The following is a 17,300-nucleotide window of genomic DNA, read 5'->3' on the forward strand; positions in this document are numbered from 1 at the left end:
ATTACTTTTACGTTTTGATGTAAAATACATTACTGCCTGTAAGAGAATATAAATGATAACAAACACGATTTTATTATCATGATTGGAACGATGGCGTCATTATCGGAAATTTTGTGTGTGACGTAATAATTTATTGTTTGGCACAAAGTCAATTCGCGGCCAGTATTCCGGATACTATCGATTACCCGTAAATTTGATCTGCCTTTACAATGAGCCGTAGCTGCTTCCCTCAAAGGGGACCCGACGTGTAATATAGGACGTAATATAGATATCCGAGGGAGATGAGAGACCCTGAGATGAATTTTAAACTCGTACATTCATTTGCATCACATTTTCGGGGTCGCTAGGTTCGATACATTAAAATTCACACGTTTCAAGTTTACGTAGAGGACGAGGAATTATAAATACAAATAATTTAGAAACGAAAAGCTCACACAGAAAAAGAGGACGTTCTTGTTTTGAAAATATATTTAGTTTTAACATGGAAATCTTGAAATGAGATTATATTGCGTTAATTAAAGAAAAATATAATTGCTTGAATAATTGCTTACTTGAATGAAGCCATTTTATATAGTTCAATCGAGAAAAATATATTCTTATGATTTAAGATTTAATTTTCTTGAATGGAAAAGAAACAATGTTGGATAGAAAATAACATTTTTAAATTAAAGATTATAATTTTCTTAAAGTAGAATCAAATAATTATATATTCTTGAGAGGTGACAATTACAATATTAAAATAAGACGATAATATTGTTGGAATTTAAAATTATTAAGTTCTTCTAAGAAGATTATAAATTGTTGCGTATATACGAAACAATGAACGCGTTAGTTTAAGTATATAAGTTTTGATTTGACACTTATTTTTTTTCTGTATATAAGCTCACGGAAAAAAAGGACATTCTTGTTTTGAAAATATATTTAGTTTTAACATGGAAATCTTGAAATGAGATTATATTGCGTTAATTAAAGAAAAATATAATTGCTTGAATAATTGCTTACTTGAATGAAGCCATTTTATATAGTTCAATCGAGAAAAATATATTCTTATGATTTAAGATTTAATTTTCTTGAATGGAAAAGAAACAATGTTGGATAGAAAATAACATTTTTAAATTAAAGATTATAATTTTCTTAAAGTAGAATCAAATAATTATATATTCTTGAGAGGTGACAATTACAATATTAAAATAAGACGATAATATTGTTGGAATTTAAAATTATTAAGTTCTTCTAAGAAGATTATAAATTGTTGCGTATATACGAAACAATGAACGCGTTAGTTTAAGTATATAAGTTTTGATTTGACACTTATTTTTTTTCTGTATATAAGCTCACGGAAAAAAAGGACATTCTTGTTTTGAAAATATATTTAGTTTTAACATGGAAATCTTGAAATGAGATTATATTGTGTTAATTTAAGAAAAATATAATTGCTTGAATAATTGCTTACTCGAATGAAGCCATTTTATATAATTCAATCGAGAAAAATATATTCTTATGATTTAAGATTTAATTTTCTTGAATGGAAAAGAAACAATGTTGGATAGAAAATAACATTTTTAAATTAAAGATTATAATTTTCTTAAAGTAGAATCAAATAATTATATATTCTTGAGAGGTGACAATTACAATATTAAAATAAGACGATAATATTGTTGGAATTTAAAATTATTAAGTTCTTCTAAGAAGATTATAAATTGTTGCGTATATACGAAACAATGAACGCGTTAGTTTAAGTATATAAGTTTTGATTTGACACTTATTTTTTTTCTGTATATAAGCTCACGGAAAAAAAGGACATTCTTGTTTTGAAAATATATTTAGTTTTAACATGGAAATCTTGAAATGAGATTATATTGCGTTAATTAAAGAAAAATATAATTGCTTGAATAATTGCTTACTTGAATGAAGCCATTTTATATAGTTCAATCGAGAAAAATATATTCTTATGATTTAAGATTTAATTTTCTTGAATGGAAAAGAAACAATGTTGGATAGAAAATAACATTTTTAAATTAAAGATTATAATTTTCTTAAAGTAGAATCAAATAATTATATATTCTTGAGAGGTGACAATTACAATATTAAAATAAGACGATAATATTGTTGGAATTTAAAATTATTAAGTTCTTCTAAGAAGATTATAAATTGTTGCGTATATACGAAACAATGAACGCGTTAGTTTAAGTATATAAGTTTTGATTTGACACTTATTTTTTTTCTGTATATAAGCTCACGGAAAAAAAGGACATTCTTGTTTTGAAAATATATTTAGTTTTAACATGGAAATCTTGAAATGAGATTATATTGTGTTAATTTAAGAAAAATATAATTGCTTGAATAATTGCTTACTCGAATGAAGCCATTTTATATAATTCAATCGAGAAAAATATATTCTTATGATTTAAGATTTAATTTTCTTGAATGGAAAAGAAACAATGTTGGATAGAAAATAACATTTTTAAATCAAAGATTATAATTTTCTTAAAGTAGAATCAAATAATTATATATTCTTGAGGTGACAATTACAATATTAAAATAAGACTATAATATTGTTGAAATTTAAAATTATTAAATTCTTCTAAAAAGACTATAAATTGTTGCGTATATACGAAACAATGAACGCGTTAGTTTAAGTATATAAGTTTTGATTTGACACTTCTTTTTTTTCTGTGCACGTACGCATCAAATTTATCGCGAGTATTGCAATATTCGCTGATCAAGTGCAACAATTGCCACGTAACTTGGTGGGAAGAAACTGATTTATCGCACTGAGAAAAAAATCTGGTTGCATTAATTAGAAATCTGGTAGATTCAATCAATATGTCTGTTGGAAAATAGACGAATCAGAATTCTTTTAGGAATTATCAGATGAGTATTAACTCTTTCCTGTTAAATTTTCCAAATTTTTTTGTTAATAATACTAAATTTACTTAAAAAATGGCATCACTGTGTTCATGTTTAGTTAATATAACAAGAAGTTTTATAGATGCAACTAGAAAATACTAACCAAATCCTTCACTGAGAAAAAAATCTAGTTGCATTAATTAGAAATCTGATAGATTCAATCAATATGTCTGTTGGAAAATGGACAAACCAGAATTCTTGTAGGAATTACCAGATAAATATGATTAATTTCTTCCTGTTAAATTTATCAAATTTTCTCGTTAATAATACTAAACTCACCAGCACCAAGTCATCTTCAGCATCAAATTTTTTCCATCTAATTTCAAAAATTTGTTTAATATTCTGAATTCCAATAAGATTATTAAATAAATTCAATCCAGATTATTGAATAAATTATTTTAAATTCAGTTTGTTAGAAATTAAACTTATAAACTCAGTGCGGGATCTCCGAAAACTTCAGATTCGCGCGGGAAGAAATGTCAACGTTGTAAGCTCGTTCACTAGAAAAAGAAGGAAATCTGTTATTGTTGCAACGGAATCTCGAAGAGTTATTCTTTCTCGCAATTTTCCTGCGAAAAATTCCTCGATATCTGATTATATTACCAAAGTTCGCGAATGACAAGTGTACGCGAGGAAGAAACGAACTCGCGATTCATTAATCTCATCCCGCAAAGCTCCGAGATTAATCGCCACGCATCAACGACGATGTACGAATCATCGTAGACACTCGTTTTTCTATCTTTCAAGCCCGGAAAGAGCGCTGATAAAGCGATAAATCAACAGCATTGCCCGATCCTTCATCGTTTTGGCTGCCAAGAATATTGGTACTTTCTCTCTCTTTTTCTTCTTTCCGTCTCTTTCTCGTAGTTTGCGAGTTTTACGGCATATATACATATACATATATCTCGTTACCGGCGGTTTACGAAGGGACGCGTCCGCTCAACCGCGATGTTTTCAATACTGCTCCATCTTGGCGTTGAGTCGGCACATGCGATTTCTTTCGCCATTTCGCATTTATCGAAAAATGATTGCCGAGCAAACGACGCAAAAGTCGTCCTTGATTCTTCATCGCGCGCTAAAGAAACAACGATCCAGTTTGTTGCTGCGTAATCGTGCGAATTAATCTCGCATGATAATTAGATGGGGGGAAAAAATCTTATCTGACAAACACCTCATTCAATGCCGAAGAGATCTTTTTTTAGCAGAAAGAAATAATAACGTCCTATCGACGTACGCTCGTGATTTAGTGCGAGTTATTACTATCGGGAAACGCTATACTTATACCATGTCCACTAACCGATAAACGCCACTCGCCTAATGGCTCTCTCTCTCTCTTTCCCTCGATAACCGATAATGGATGTCGCGCCAAATTAATCGACGCGATACTGTCATCAATAAACGCGAAAAACATACACACGCTCGCGCGAAATTGCAACTATTAACTTATCCCACAATGTCGGCTATAGTTTGCCTCGCGATTAAATTATAGTCGTACTTGACACGAGCGTATGGACACGGTTAAATGGCTAAAGTTCGATAACAAAGGGTATAATATAACTAGGTACGGATCGTTTGTGGTCTCTCCGTAATTCGACAAACATTTCTCGAGTGTTGTTAATGCACTTCTCCGCTCGAGTTTAACGCTCAAAGTGGAATACACTTCAGACGCGAGCCCTCTCGGTGCTCCTGGCCGCGCAAACGCCACGGCGAAGAAATCTAGAGCGCCGAAAGTTGCCTAGGTTCTGGTTAGCGAGCGCGGAACGGCGATGAAGCCTTGAAAATGAATAATGAATGATACACGCGGCATTCGGATCCGCATCGATCCGCAGCCGAGAGTGGATGTCGTCGGACATACACGACTATTCATTTCGACTACTTTCCGCAATCGATGCGGAAAGGTATGTTTACAGGCTCCTCGCTTCGTTGAAGTGGATAGCTCGTTTTGCGATCCTCGGCAACAAGGAAATTCAAAGACCTTTATTAATTAATTGCCGCGAATTAATTTAATCGTCTCGTTGCAATCCGAGTTGACAGTAAAAAATTGCAAATGATATTAATTTTGTATACTATTGGACAAAGAAATACATAAATGAGAAGAATATATAATGTGTCGTGTAACGAAAAAATTGAAAATCGGGTTCTTTTAATCTTCCTATCAAATAGCTTTTCAATTAAGCCTAGGTAATTAGCTCGAGCGTCGAGACGGCAGCTTGTGTTGCATTAATTATATCGAGACATCAAATATTTGTATGTCGTTTATATTGATATGGTAAATATTTATAGGCCGATGATGCATCGTCGAAAATTAATATTCGAAAATTAATATTTGCATCATTCGAGTGAGGAATTTTTTCTATTTTTTTTATAATAGTAGCTAGATCATTTTGTCGCTATATTTGACGAGGAACAGGTTACAATTATCGGAAAAAGTATAAGCCCAATTTTTAGCGGCGAACTGGTTGGAAACCAATATCGCGATGTACTTGGGCAGTGTTCTTTTAGGCTGCTCCTTCGCTATAGACATCGCAACCATACGTTTTTATCGACCTCGACGAAATTACCTCCGTCGTTTTCCGGACGCGAAATGTCAGTGGTATTACGTCTCCTGAACTCGTCGAGGCGCGAGCATATTGCAATCAGGTTATTTTGAAATCTCGATATTAAAATGAAAATTGTCGGAAAGTTTAAATCACGAGAGAAATAAAAATGAAAGTTATCACGATATCCTGGAGATTTTTATATCATTTTTCGTTAAATAACTTGATATTTAAAATATCATTTTTGAGCTTTTAAATCTGTGAGAAAAATTTTTTTTCTTGAGAGATATATATTTATTTATTTATATTTAATTTGAATTTGAATTTTATTAAAATCTTTCTTACTATTTAAACGTATTTTATATCATTTTTTATATCATTTTTATCGTCAAATAACTAGATATTTAAAATATCATTTTTGAGCTTTTAAATCTGTGAGAAATTTTTTTTCTTGAGAGAGATATATATTTATTTATTTATATTTAATTTGAATTTGAATTTTATTAAAATCTTTTTTACTATTTAAACGTATTTTATTTCTCTCTGATATTCTCTAAGTCAATTTTGAAAATCGGAATGAATTAAGTCAATCGAATGTAATTTATATTGGAAAACAAAAAGATTTCTGTTATGTAAGAAGCTTTTATCTTGTCGAATTTTACTCGAAATGATCTTCCACTTAATTCACAGACTTGGCAAGCGAAATTAAATTTTTTTATCGTATAGATACATCGCTATATCTTATACCATCTTAGATTTCGATTCTCCCCATTTTATACAATTACAAGTTGGCAGCCGAGATTCAGCGAGATCGTGTCGTTCTACTTAGCGGAGTCGTTTTTGTTTTCTGCAAGAAGCGAAATGCATCTCCGTACCTGGCATTAAAGTTCTCTCTCGTGCAGTGTCTTATCGTGCGATACAAAAGAAATTGACGTCATCCCGCGAGAGTATCGAGGTAGTTAATAGCGTAATGAGACGTAGCTTTCAAGTAATTAACATTAAGTTTTCAAGGTTCAGGTTCCACTTGGTTTTTGTCCGTCTTACATCGCAAAAATTTGTAAAGAAATAATCGCGGGGCGAAACAATTGTCGCACTGCAAAGTGCGAGAAATAACTCATATTATAGTTTGAAAATTTCATCTCGATGAAGAGCGTCCCTTTAAATAAAAATTCGGAAAAGATCGATGAGCGCGCATTTCGAATTTATTTCGTTCAAATAGATTCATCCGCGGCTCTTTCGCCGAGATGTTATTGAAATATCCTTGCGAGATGAGAATGGGACTCGGGTGACGTACATTCCGCTTGGCAATGCTCCCTGACAATTGTTCGATTTTCGCGAATGTCGATTCCAATCCAGTCACGTGTCTACAGTGTTCTCGCATCATCGGCGTATCCTCGTCGAATTTAGGTTTCTCTCGGAGCATTTAGGTTCCTTTTTCCTGACTTTTACGTGACTCTCTTCATATCGTTAATTTTCTGACAAAATACGTAATGACATTCTCAACGATAAGAAATAATAAACTCGACGTCACGTTTACGAATAATCTTGCAGCCGTGAAAAAGATATATCTTCCTTATTCCAAATACAAGAAAATATTCCGCGAGGTAATCGACTAGACTTTTCCAGCGCGTTTGACAAGTCACTTTGTACCAAGGTCACGCAGTGTCTGCATACGTGATATTCGCTATTGCATACGAAGCAGGGCCATTCGTGCCACCTCATGAAAGGTATTGGAGTCCATCCCGTGCTGGGATTTTTCTCTCCTTTCCCAAAATTTCGCTCTCCTCTCCCTTTTTTATTTGTTTTTTAAACCGACCATCGATTTCCCGGGCACTGACGCGTTACAGCCAGAGCACGTATACACGCATCGGGCGCGCTTTACAATCGGGTACACGTTGCGGTGCAGGGGATGGATGCGGGTGGCGGGGGTGGCGTGGCCATGGCGTGGCGACGCCTCGAAGACGGGAGCACGGCCGCGCTCAAAAGGCGACATGAGTAGGTCGACGGCGTGATACCCCCGTCGGAGGGTAACGAGAGACAGAGAGAGAGAGAGAGAGAGAAAGGGAGAGAGAAAAGGTTGGCGTGGTCCTCTCGCGCTTGCTCGTGGTGGGGTCGGCGCGGCGCGGAGGGTCGGCTCCGGCCGCGTAATCGCATCGCATGCAGTGGCCTGGCGTGAGTCCGCACGAGCGCGTCGAGTCGCATCGGGAGCGGATTGCATTCTTATCGGTTCTCGGATCGCGTCGACGGGGTCGAATCTTGAATCTTGCCCCGAGATTTGGCGCGTCGCGGCCCCTCTTCTCTCACCTCTCGCGTCGTCTTCTTCTTCTTCTTCTTCTCTCTCGTTCGCTTTCTCTCTCTCTCTCTCTCTCTTTCTCGCTCCCTTACGCGGGGCATTATGCTCGCGGCCGACGAGCGCGTCCGCGATAGAAACGGCGTCCTTGTCAACGGTGAGACCGCGAGCGAGTGCCGATCAGCTGATCGCGCGGAAAGCCTTTGACACGCTGGCGGTCAGCTCGGCCCTTAACAAAACCACTGGCACCAGCGGAATCCAGTCGATCGTAGGAGCGACCCGCGTTTTCGGAAGGTGAATCCTCGCCCCCACCTTTCCCCTCGCACCTTGCTCCGACCTAAATCCCGTATCCCGTAGATCTCGTCGTTCTCGCGAATCACTCTCCCCTCCCCCGCTTCCCTCGCGAGTATTATTCTCGAGTCGTAAGCCCGCGAGCGATTGAAGGATGTCGATCGTAATCTCGTAAGTGCGGCGTGATAAGATCTCTTTTTATTACTCTTATCTCTCCGTCTCGTTTCTCCGGAATCGTCGAACCTTCTCTTTTTCCCGCCGTCGGAGATCTCGAGTACGTACTTGAAGTCGAATTCGAGAGTTGTCAGGAGAGAGAGATGGAAGCCGCCGTCGGTTTAAACCGTAAGTTTACCACTGCGCCCGCTACATCCGTTTGTATCAAACAACGGACGCGCACATTTCTTTACGGCACCCAACGTACATTTATATACGAGCTATAACTAGATCGAGTCGCTAAATTTGCATATCACTTGCCGCACATCTCGAAGAAAGACACGTCGCTTTTCGCAAGAAATCACATAATCGTTTCAGCAAATCACCTCTATTCCACTTTCGTACTTTTGTAATAATTATTACTGAAGAACAAAATCCGTTTTATTTCCTCGTTCTTTTTTATTTAATTTATTTAATTTTTTATTTATATTTATTTATTTTTATTTATTTATTATTTTTTATTTATATTTATTTAATTTTTTATTTAATTTATAAAATTATTTAAGCGAATTTGTATCATAAATTTCTCACAACTTTTTACATGATTTGAAATTAAAATATCGATATATGAAAAAGAGTAGGATGAATAATTTATCATGTATAAATTTGCTTCGATCAACTCCATTTTTTTTCGACAAAATAGGATCGAATATCTCTCGATATGAAAAAAGGTGACGTTTATTTTCTTAAGTTTTTTTTTTAATTGTTTTTACCGCGATAGAATATTTTACGTTTAAGGGAGCACGCCTTTAATTTGCGTTACCGATCTTGGAGCATAAAACTCGGCGAAATAAGGAGCGTGTATAAAATCCCATTACAAGGAGATGGTTAATTCATTTCCGTTTCCGTCGGAATGTAAAGCGCATTCGGGTCACGACGAAAGTTCCCGGACTGCGGGATAATGCAATCGGCGGTGGTTTCTCCTCGCCAAAGTTTCCGCGAATTTGAATTTCCTCGTGCTAGAGATTCGATACCGATGATCGGGCGCCACCGACGAGCGGCGGATCTACGCACGACCGGGTCCGAAACTTTGTTACAGGGAGAGGGATCAGGAAGGGATAGGGGAGACAGTTTCGAATTCCGAAGGACTCATCTTCGTCGTCCAACTTGCAAGTCCATCTCTTCCAAGTCGAAGACAAATATGCCCGGGAAAGAAAAATATTGTTCCGCGCGATCGATGTTATTTTTCATTTCGGAGTAAACTTGATTTTATCGAACGAATGCAGCGGACACGGTCCATTATTCTTAATCTTTGATTACTCGACGATAAAATTCTGCGTTTCCTCCTCTTTCTTTTCGTTATCAGATTCGCGATATTTCCTGGATTTTCCTATGACTCATACGCTGATGCTAATCTTGGTTCTAGAATGCCACGTGTAATGTTTTCATGTTGAAGTGTCATCCGATAGCACACGAGTCCTGCGCGATTATTGTAAAGTTGACGCTGCAGCAGCATGAATGTTAACAATTTTAATTGCCTGGGTATTTCTGCTAATGAAATAATGCGAAGTGAAAATTTAACACAAACGTATACGTGTCCGGTGCACAGTTGTAACGTTAATTGGCGTCGGATTTGCAGCTACACCTTCGCAGTCGCTGCTCTTCGTTAACCTGGAATACACGACTAATTACAATAGGCAATTTTTGTTTTTTTCGAGATGTAAATTAGCATTAAAAATAGAAAAATAGAACGGTGTATTCGTTGCAATTGCGGCTATGCCGATGCGAGTGGGGGAGATAACATCCCCCGTCATCTTTCTCATTGTCGGTGCCGTAATTTATGCGGGAGCATCCTCATTGTGATGTATGCGCTTACATTATACGCGGGTAACGAGCCGAAAGGAAGCTTTCGCGAGCGAGAGGCTCGCTCGATATAGATTAACGCTTCGCAAAACGAACGTACGGGATCGATTCTCGCCGAAACTCGGCATTGCGGCGAAAAACGTATAATTCGCTCGCCTTCTCTCCCTCGCCTCGCCTCTCGCTATCGTGTTTCCCTAACTGATTCGAGACGTGGAACGGAAATGATTTCGAGAAACATTTTTGCGCGGCAGACGAGAGATTATTTTTCTCCCATCGAAGCTTGGGCTAAAGCGTTTTACCCGGCAACTTTTTCGAGCAATTACTTACCATGATCGCGCGCCCGAGATAACGTTGGGATATAGTCGGGCTACTAATCGGGACTACGTGACGGCAAATTCGAATCAAGGGATAAGGGATAATGCGTTGCCTCACGCGAGATCGATTTCCCGAGGCGTGTTGTTACACGCGAGTAACATATGTGGACGAAGGGAAAAGTATCGATCGTCCCCTAGATGACCTCAACCTTCATACTTACCGCGCCGGAAAGCTTTTTCTTTAGGCTACGTAAAGAATTTCCGACACTATATATCGGCCCGCAATCTTAATGACCAGAAAGGTACGACGCAAAAGCATTAGAGCGAGACGTTATCCGCGCCACACATTTGATGTAAACGCGAGCAAATTTACTGGAAAAAAAAATTTATTACGAAGGAAATTCAACTTGCGCAAAAAAATTGATAATTATTAATTTTTAACTCGCATATAAAAAATTAATAATTATTCGTTAATTTAATTACATGCATGAGATGATTGTTTTCTCGCACGAGTATTATTTATTTCTCGAATCAAACAAATTTTATTGCATTAAATTGTAATTATTGCACCGAGAATATTTGTTAATATTAATATTTTGTAAAATATTAAATTATATTATTTGTAAATATTAATATTTTGTAAAATTGTCTATCGCGTGGGGCGGGAAATCCGTTGCTTTTGGACGCCGTTTTACGATTGTCGACATCGCGGATAACCCACCACGCGAGACGCTCGTAAATCCTCCGAATCGAAGATTATTTTCGACGAACGCAATCACGAATTGCACGGTGGAAATCGCCGGTGGCTGGAATTCTCCCGAAACACTTCGAAAATGCGAAATGCAACGAAAATGGCACGAAAACGCGAGCGCGAGATACCGTTTAAGCGGTTGAAAAGCATTTCGCCAAGCTTGATTGCACAGTACGGAGAATCGCGCAAATTAAATCCGTTTCAAGAGTGTCCGTGTGTGATTTAATGCCGCCGCCAAATATCCTCCAGACGCACGAGTCCGTTAATTACCTCGGTACGATAGTTGGAAAGTGCTATCGGTATGAAATCGGGCAACAAAGTTTCGACGATCAGGCGCGGTGATATCCCGTGGTGAACATCTGGCTGCAAGACGCGTAATAGTTTAAGGATTATTTCCTGTAAAAAGGAGATATGTACAAGTGAATGATTAGATATATCATCGAAATTGCTCCGAAACACCCCGAGTAGAAATTTAATCATTTTTTAGCTAGTAACTGGCCAGGAATCTTAGTTAGCTTTCGGCCAATTTAACTAGCCAGAAACTGACAGGTTTGGGAGACGCTTGTTTCGATAATAATAATAAATTGGACAGTAAAATTAGTAGAGATATTATTAGAGATATTTCTTCTCATCTTCTAAACTCTGCGAGTTTTCTCTTTCCGCATTTTTTTACACGTCGCTTATGAATAAAGAGCCGGATTAGCGCAAACAAACCAGAAGATAACCGGTACGGATTACTGCAAAATGGGCACGGAAGCGCGTAGAAATTATACGGCTCGTGCAACTTGCGGATGTACGTTTATCCTTTCCGATTCGACTTTGAGATAAATGCAGTCGCGGATTTTCAAGAGCGCGAGACGGAAAACTGTTTGCAACGCATTGAAATGGAATATGCCGATCCCGATGTGAGTCTCTCTAGGAATCGACTTTTCGCTTGTATTCACTTTTTTCAAAATGTACATTGAATATTCGAATATTCCGATCGATGAGAAAGCTCTTCCCTGACTTTAAAAGGGATTAAATTGCGTATCGTAAAATTTTATTTCGCTCTTTTACCTTATCTTTACGCTAGATATGTCGGAACATTAACGTTATCTGTTCCCGAGGGACAGGCGATCTCGTTCCCCGAGGACGCATAATTCACCGTCGCGGTAAAAAAGGCTTGTTCCTCGTTCCGTGGACCAATGTCCGTCGTAAACACGCGAGCACGATTACACACCTGGGAATAAAACGCGACTAATTGAATGTGTGTCGCGTAGAGCGAAACTCTGCATTGTGCTCCGCATAATTGCATAACTCGAGAATATCGCGTCTACGGGAGAGTTTCCAATTAGTCGAAGTAGCCGCCCAAGGATGCTGTTGTCTCTAATGATTCGACAGGGTCGCGTATCGCGATTAAATTATCGTCGTCACGATAAATCGCGAGATTAAACACTCTTGCGGATTCTCATGAATTTACACGGCGAAAGATCCCCTTATTCCACGCCTATGAATTAGGATTACGCGATTTCGGGGCTCGCGGATCCTCCTGCGGAAAATCAAGCCCGGAAAAACACGAGTGCATTTTTCCCCGTTTATCATGAGAATGATATTTATAAACGCCTGTCAAATGCCAGAGAGACTCGCGTTGTCCGCTACGAAATAAAACGTGACGTGTACCTATTTTTCTTGTTCATCGCGCTGCTAGGGTGATATAAATATTAATGAAAGAGATGGAAGGCCCGTGGCTCGAGTACCGCGTCCACAGGAAACGTACACGTATAACTACATATACCCGGCGCTTTTTTAATTTTATGATTCAGGAGAGGTTGTGACGGAAAATTTATTACTTTATTACATTTTATGTACACACACACGGTGCATTGCCCCGTGAAATAAAGTGATGTCAACGCAAGAGAAGGAGTTACACGCGTGAAATTGAATAAATTTATTTAAGATGTCGGCGAATCAAACACACTGTCGCGATATCTTTAGCCGACACGACGAGATTTGAAAGAATCATGAATAACGTTTCGCTTCGTGCATTTCTCGTCGGCATAAATTTCGCGAGAGAAAACACCTCCGTGAAGCTAGCAGGACCAAACCTATCAAATTATTTAGTACCTATTTTGTACTAATTTGTTCCACTAATAATTTTGTACCCTGTACAATTTCGAAAGGAACCGTGAAAATAGATACTAAATAATTTGATAGGTCTGGTTTGATTTTGCTGACCTGGTCCTGCTGGTTTAACAGAGGTAGAGAAAACGAGATTTCGTAATCAGCCAGTCGCGATCGGTGCGCGATGGGCAAAAGTTGGAGCGCGGAAAACGCGCGATCGATCTGCCCTATCTTGGCGCGCACGGAAAGCCGAGCCTCTCATGCATAACCATGAGCAATACATGTGACATACATACGTGGGTACGTATACGTACATACAACGCCCCGGTTTTCCTCCCCGGTCGCTCCGCGAAAGGATCGTTAGCGCAAAGTACCCTACGACCTACCTAACGTCGGAAAGATATCCGTTCGAAAAGGTCAAGAGTTGCCGCCGCGACCTCTCCCTTTGTTCCAGGGCGCAAGTTATTTTCGCCAGCTCGTACACGCTCTGTCGGAGAAAAATACGAGAGGCCCTCGTCAATTAAAAAGCGTGAACGAGAGCCTCGCGAAAAAAATTAATCCGCGAATGAGGCACCGAATTGAATCTTTGGCGACGCGATTCCTTCCTTCTTAACTCATCTCTTGCGTTATTATATATTCTTCCTTTTTTCGATCCAGTTATTAATTTTCATCACATTTCCTCAAACTTGACAATTTGTACTTGCTTTTAATAATGCGCATCTGATCGAAGCCTTTCAACAATGCAAATCCGCGTCTCACGGCCTTGAGATTATCCTATTTGATGAAGCGGATTACGAAGTAGCGTATAAGTCGGCAAGTTTGTCGCGAGTGAAGATTAACGCTTGAAATATCACGTTGTTTAAGAGAAAAATCGCGCGATCATATTCCCCGTAAGAAATATAAAATCTTGAAGTTTACAACCGATACTATCGGACTGCTTTATGGCCTGTTACAATTTTACGAGGGAAAATCACTTAGATCTCGGTAACAAGTAGTCTGAATAATTCCAAGCTTCGTTGGGACATCGAGGAAACAAAAGGTTTCGAGGATTCTTCGCAATCTTTTTTCTGTTTCACGTATCCACCAACATTACAGCACATTAAACGTTTAATGTGCCATTCGACATTGCAGTTTTACAGTCTTATACATATTGTTGGGTGCCTCCAAGTGTTTCAAGGATCGCAATTTATCGCTACCAGCCATTGATGCGCGACAGATCGAAAGCTTTGTATCGCCTTTAAACTTTTTACAAGTCGCTGGCTCCACGAAATTGCATTGGTTTTATTTTTCCCCGAGAATTTTAATTATGCGAAAACCCGCGACGTGCGTCCGCGTTTAATTAATCTCGACAATTCGCTCGTAGCGATTAAATGTCCAGCATATATAATGCCTTATTAATATCGCTTACAATTATTAGAACGATCTAACGTAAACGCATGATTAAATACGTGTTGGATTGCATTGCACAAATATCGGAAATCGATAAAAACTCATTTTTTATATGGAATATATCACTATACATTACCATAAAACATCCATCATCTTGTCAGAATCGATAAAATATGTATTAAATATAGCGATGATAAACGTTCAGAAATTCGATTCTCAATTCTGAAGAAAAACATTCGAGAAAAGTACGCTTCTCCATGTATATACTATCTTGTTTTGTACTTTTATTTATTTATACATTTTTTTGCAGTTGTTTCTGCAACTAGCATTAAACGATAAATTTTTCACGGAAAATAAGAGGTGTGCGAAAAATGCGAGATACGCGATATCCCGCTTTGACCTCGAGTGTACTCTCGACCCCTTTTCGAAAATTCGCTTAATTTATACCAATGTATCCGCATCATGATTGAATCGAGCGTCCTCGTGATATCGTGATGCTTAATATTGCACCGTCATGTTTATTAGGTCAATGTTTTATGCGTTTAGCTTTAGTACGAAAACTGACCGGTCAATTATTTCGAATGTGATTTGGCCAAAATGTAATACAATTTTTAATCTATCGAATGCATTCGAATACGCAGTTCAATCATTTGTAAAAAAATAATCAAAAAAATAATAATAATAAATTATTGAATATACGCAATACATTATTAATGTGTGGTGTGTAAGGAAATTTATATCTCAGTTTCTTCCGGTTGATCACTTGGATTCAGTTTAAAACGTGATACGCTAAATCGAATAGAATTTTCAATCGCAATTGTACTGCACGTGAAGGATTGAGAAATTGTGGGGACGACCTGTAGAAATAGCGCGGGTATTTTGCGTTGAAACTTTTACGCGCAGTTGACTTTCTAAATTAAACGATGAAACTTTAAGGATTAAAATTTTCGCCAAGTTTCGGACATTCGCTCTTACGGCCGCCATTCCGTCGATGGTTTTCGTTTCATGAATCCACGCTATTCCGTGGGATTACGATAAGCCGTTAATTAAAAACCTAGGATAGTGTATAGTATGAATTATACGTGCTTTTAAGCAGATTATACCGTAGCTAAGGGACGCTAATGTCTAATCCTTCTCCGTGAATATAACGTACCTATTTAACGTGTACCTATTTAACACTACGTCACCCTGTAATATCTTGTCCAATGTAATTTATCAATTTTAATTTATCAATCGAACGGTGCTGTTATAATTTTTACATACAATTTATTTTAGTTGATAAAACTCGCGATTGAATTAATTTGAAAACAATAAAAATTTATCTTCATTTTTTCCCTCGCCTTCCCTCTCTCTATCTCTCTCTTTCATGAGTGTAAAATCAATCTTCCATCGATTCGTAAATTGCTAATTAATGTTCATCCAGCCTCTACTTCATTGGCTTTGTCTCGATCGCAGCCGCCTACGCACTTCTATTTGCTTTCACCTGCATCCGCGAATTGCCACGAATAATTGAAATTAATTGTGCTCTGCCTCGTCTATTCTTTCGTTCGCGAGCATACCAGAGAGCGGCCATTGTTCGGCGCGAAAGGGTGATTAATGTTTTCCATCGTTGAATTAATTCTCGGCAAAAGCATAAACGCCTTTTGTCTTCACCGACATAGATTAAGCTCTCCGATCTCTCTCTTTTATTTTGTTTCGCAAAAATGCACGCTACATCTTCGTGCATGTCCTCGCGATAAAATTTTAGTACTTTACATGTCGTACAAGGACGGGGCGCGTACATAATTGAAGTAATTAATGATGCTTGTTCACGGTCTGATTCTCGAATACGTGCCGAGTTTGTATTTTTTCTTTTTCGCGTGTCGTGAACCATGCGTTAAAATTTTACGCAGTTGGCAGGAACAAGATAAATGTTAATTTATAATTAAGATATTTGCGACGCTTGGAGATGCCATTAATTTTACGCAGAATTTTAAAGAGCATAATTTACAAAGATAATTCAAAAAGATTTTTTCTTGTACAATCAAATTCAACTTGTACACGTGTATATTCGAGGATTGATCAACGATGAGTCGCATAATGTTTATAATCCCAGCACAATTCTCGGGGAAACCGATCGTTGGAACAATCTGACTGCCATTTTGTCGCCATAATCGCACTCGTTCTTCAGTGTCGTAACGTATTATAAGATCGAGTCTAGTCAGAGACGCTGCGACCTTATCGCTGCACATCCGCGTTTGGCGCACCTCCAAGTACCTACATGAAGCAAAGTGTGTCCCGAATGAACGATTAACGTAATCTTTCGAAGAGATGCGGGAACCGACAACGTCGGAGCGACAACGGTGAGCGAAACGCGCCGTAGGTGCCGTTAAGGTGCGACGTCGAGGCAGGACGAAAGAGAGCCCCGATAGATAGAGAAAGCGAGAGGAATTATGCCAGACAAAAATCCGGGTCGCCGAAATGGACAACGCGAAAACAAAGATTTCCTCGCCGGCGAGATATCATCCATCGGCATGTCGTTGCGGCCCAGCGGGAGCGCATCCTCCGGTGAGTAACTGCTCTGCGAGGACGAATGTCTGATGCGAATCTCGAGAGGCCACCGGGCCTAAATCATTTCATATCACATCGCGTAATTTGCACTGACGTATGCGCGCTATAAATATCTCATATCTGCGCGTGTGCGCTGCGGCGAATTAATCCTC

At 38.3% G+C, this 17,300-nt stretch overlaps 1 protein-coding gene across 6 annotated transcripts in view; it reads left to right on the top strand.

The window, feature by feature from the left end:
• The window catches only part of LOC145964418 (apoptosis-resistant E3 ubiquitin protein ligase 1), a 74,033-nt gene that overhangs the window by 46,989 nt on the left and 9,744 nt on the right, over nt 1-17,300 (top strand). The window contains exons 1-2 of one of the 6 annotated variants that reach the window (XM_083087142.1): nt 7,612-8,370; nt 16,907-17,145. The exons of 3 other annotated variants lie outside the window; for them this stretch is intronic. In XM_083087142.1, the coding sequence (XP_082943268.1) occupies nt 17,031-17,145 (115 nt within the window). In that variant the 5' untranslated portion in view covers nt 7,612-8,370; nt 16,907-17,030. Of the gene's footprint in view, nt 1-7,611; nt 8,371-16,794; nt 17,146-17,300 lie in introns of those variants that run through there. 2 more of the 6 variants (XM_083087144.1, XM_083087143.1) reach the window with 2 other exon arrangements.

The sequence above is a fragment of the Camponotus vicinus genome, unplaced genomic scaffold (assembly GCF_025532165.1).
Source record: "Camponotus vicinus isolate PSW18456_S1 unplaced genomic scaffold, iyCamVici1.0 SCAF_13, whole genome shotgun sequence".
NCBI lineage: Eukaryota > Metazoa > Arthropoda > Insecta > Hymenoptera > Formicidae > Camponotus > Camponotus vicinus.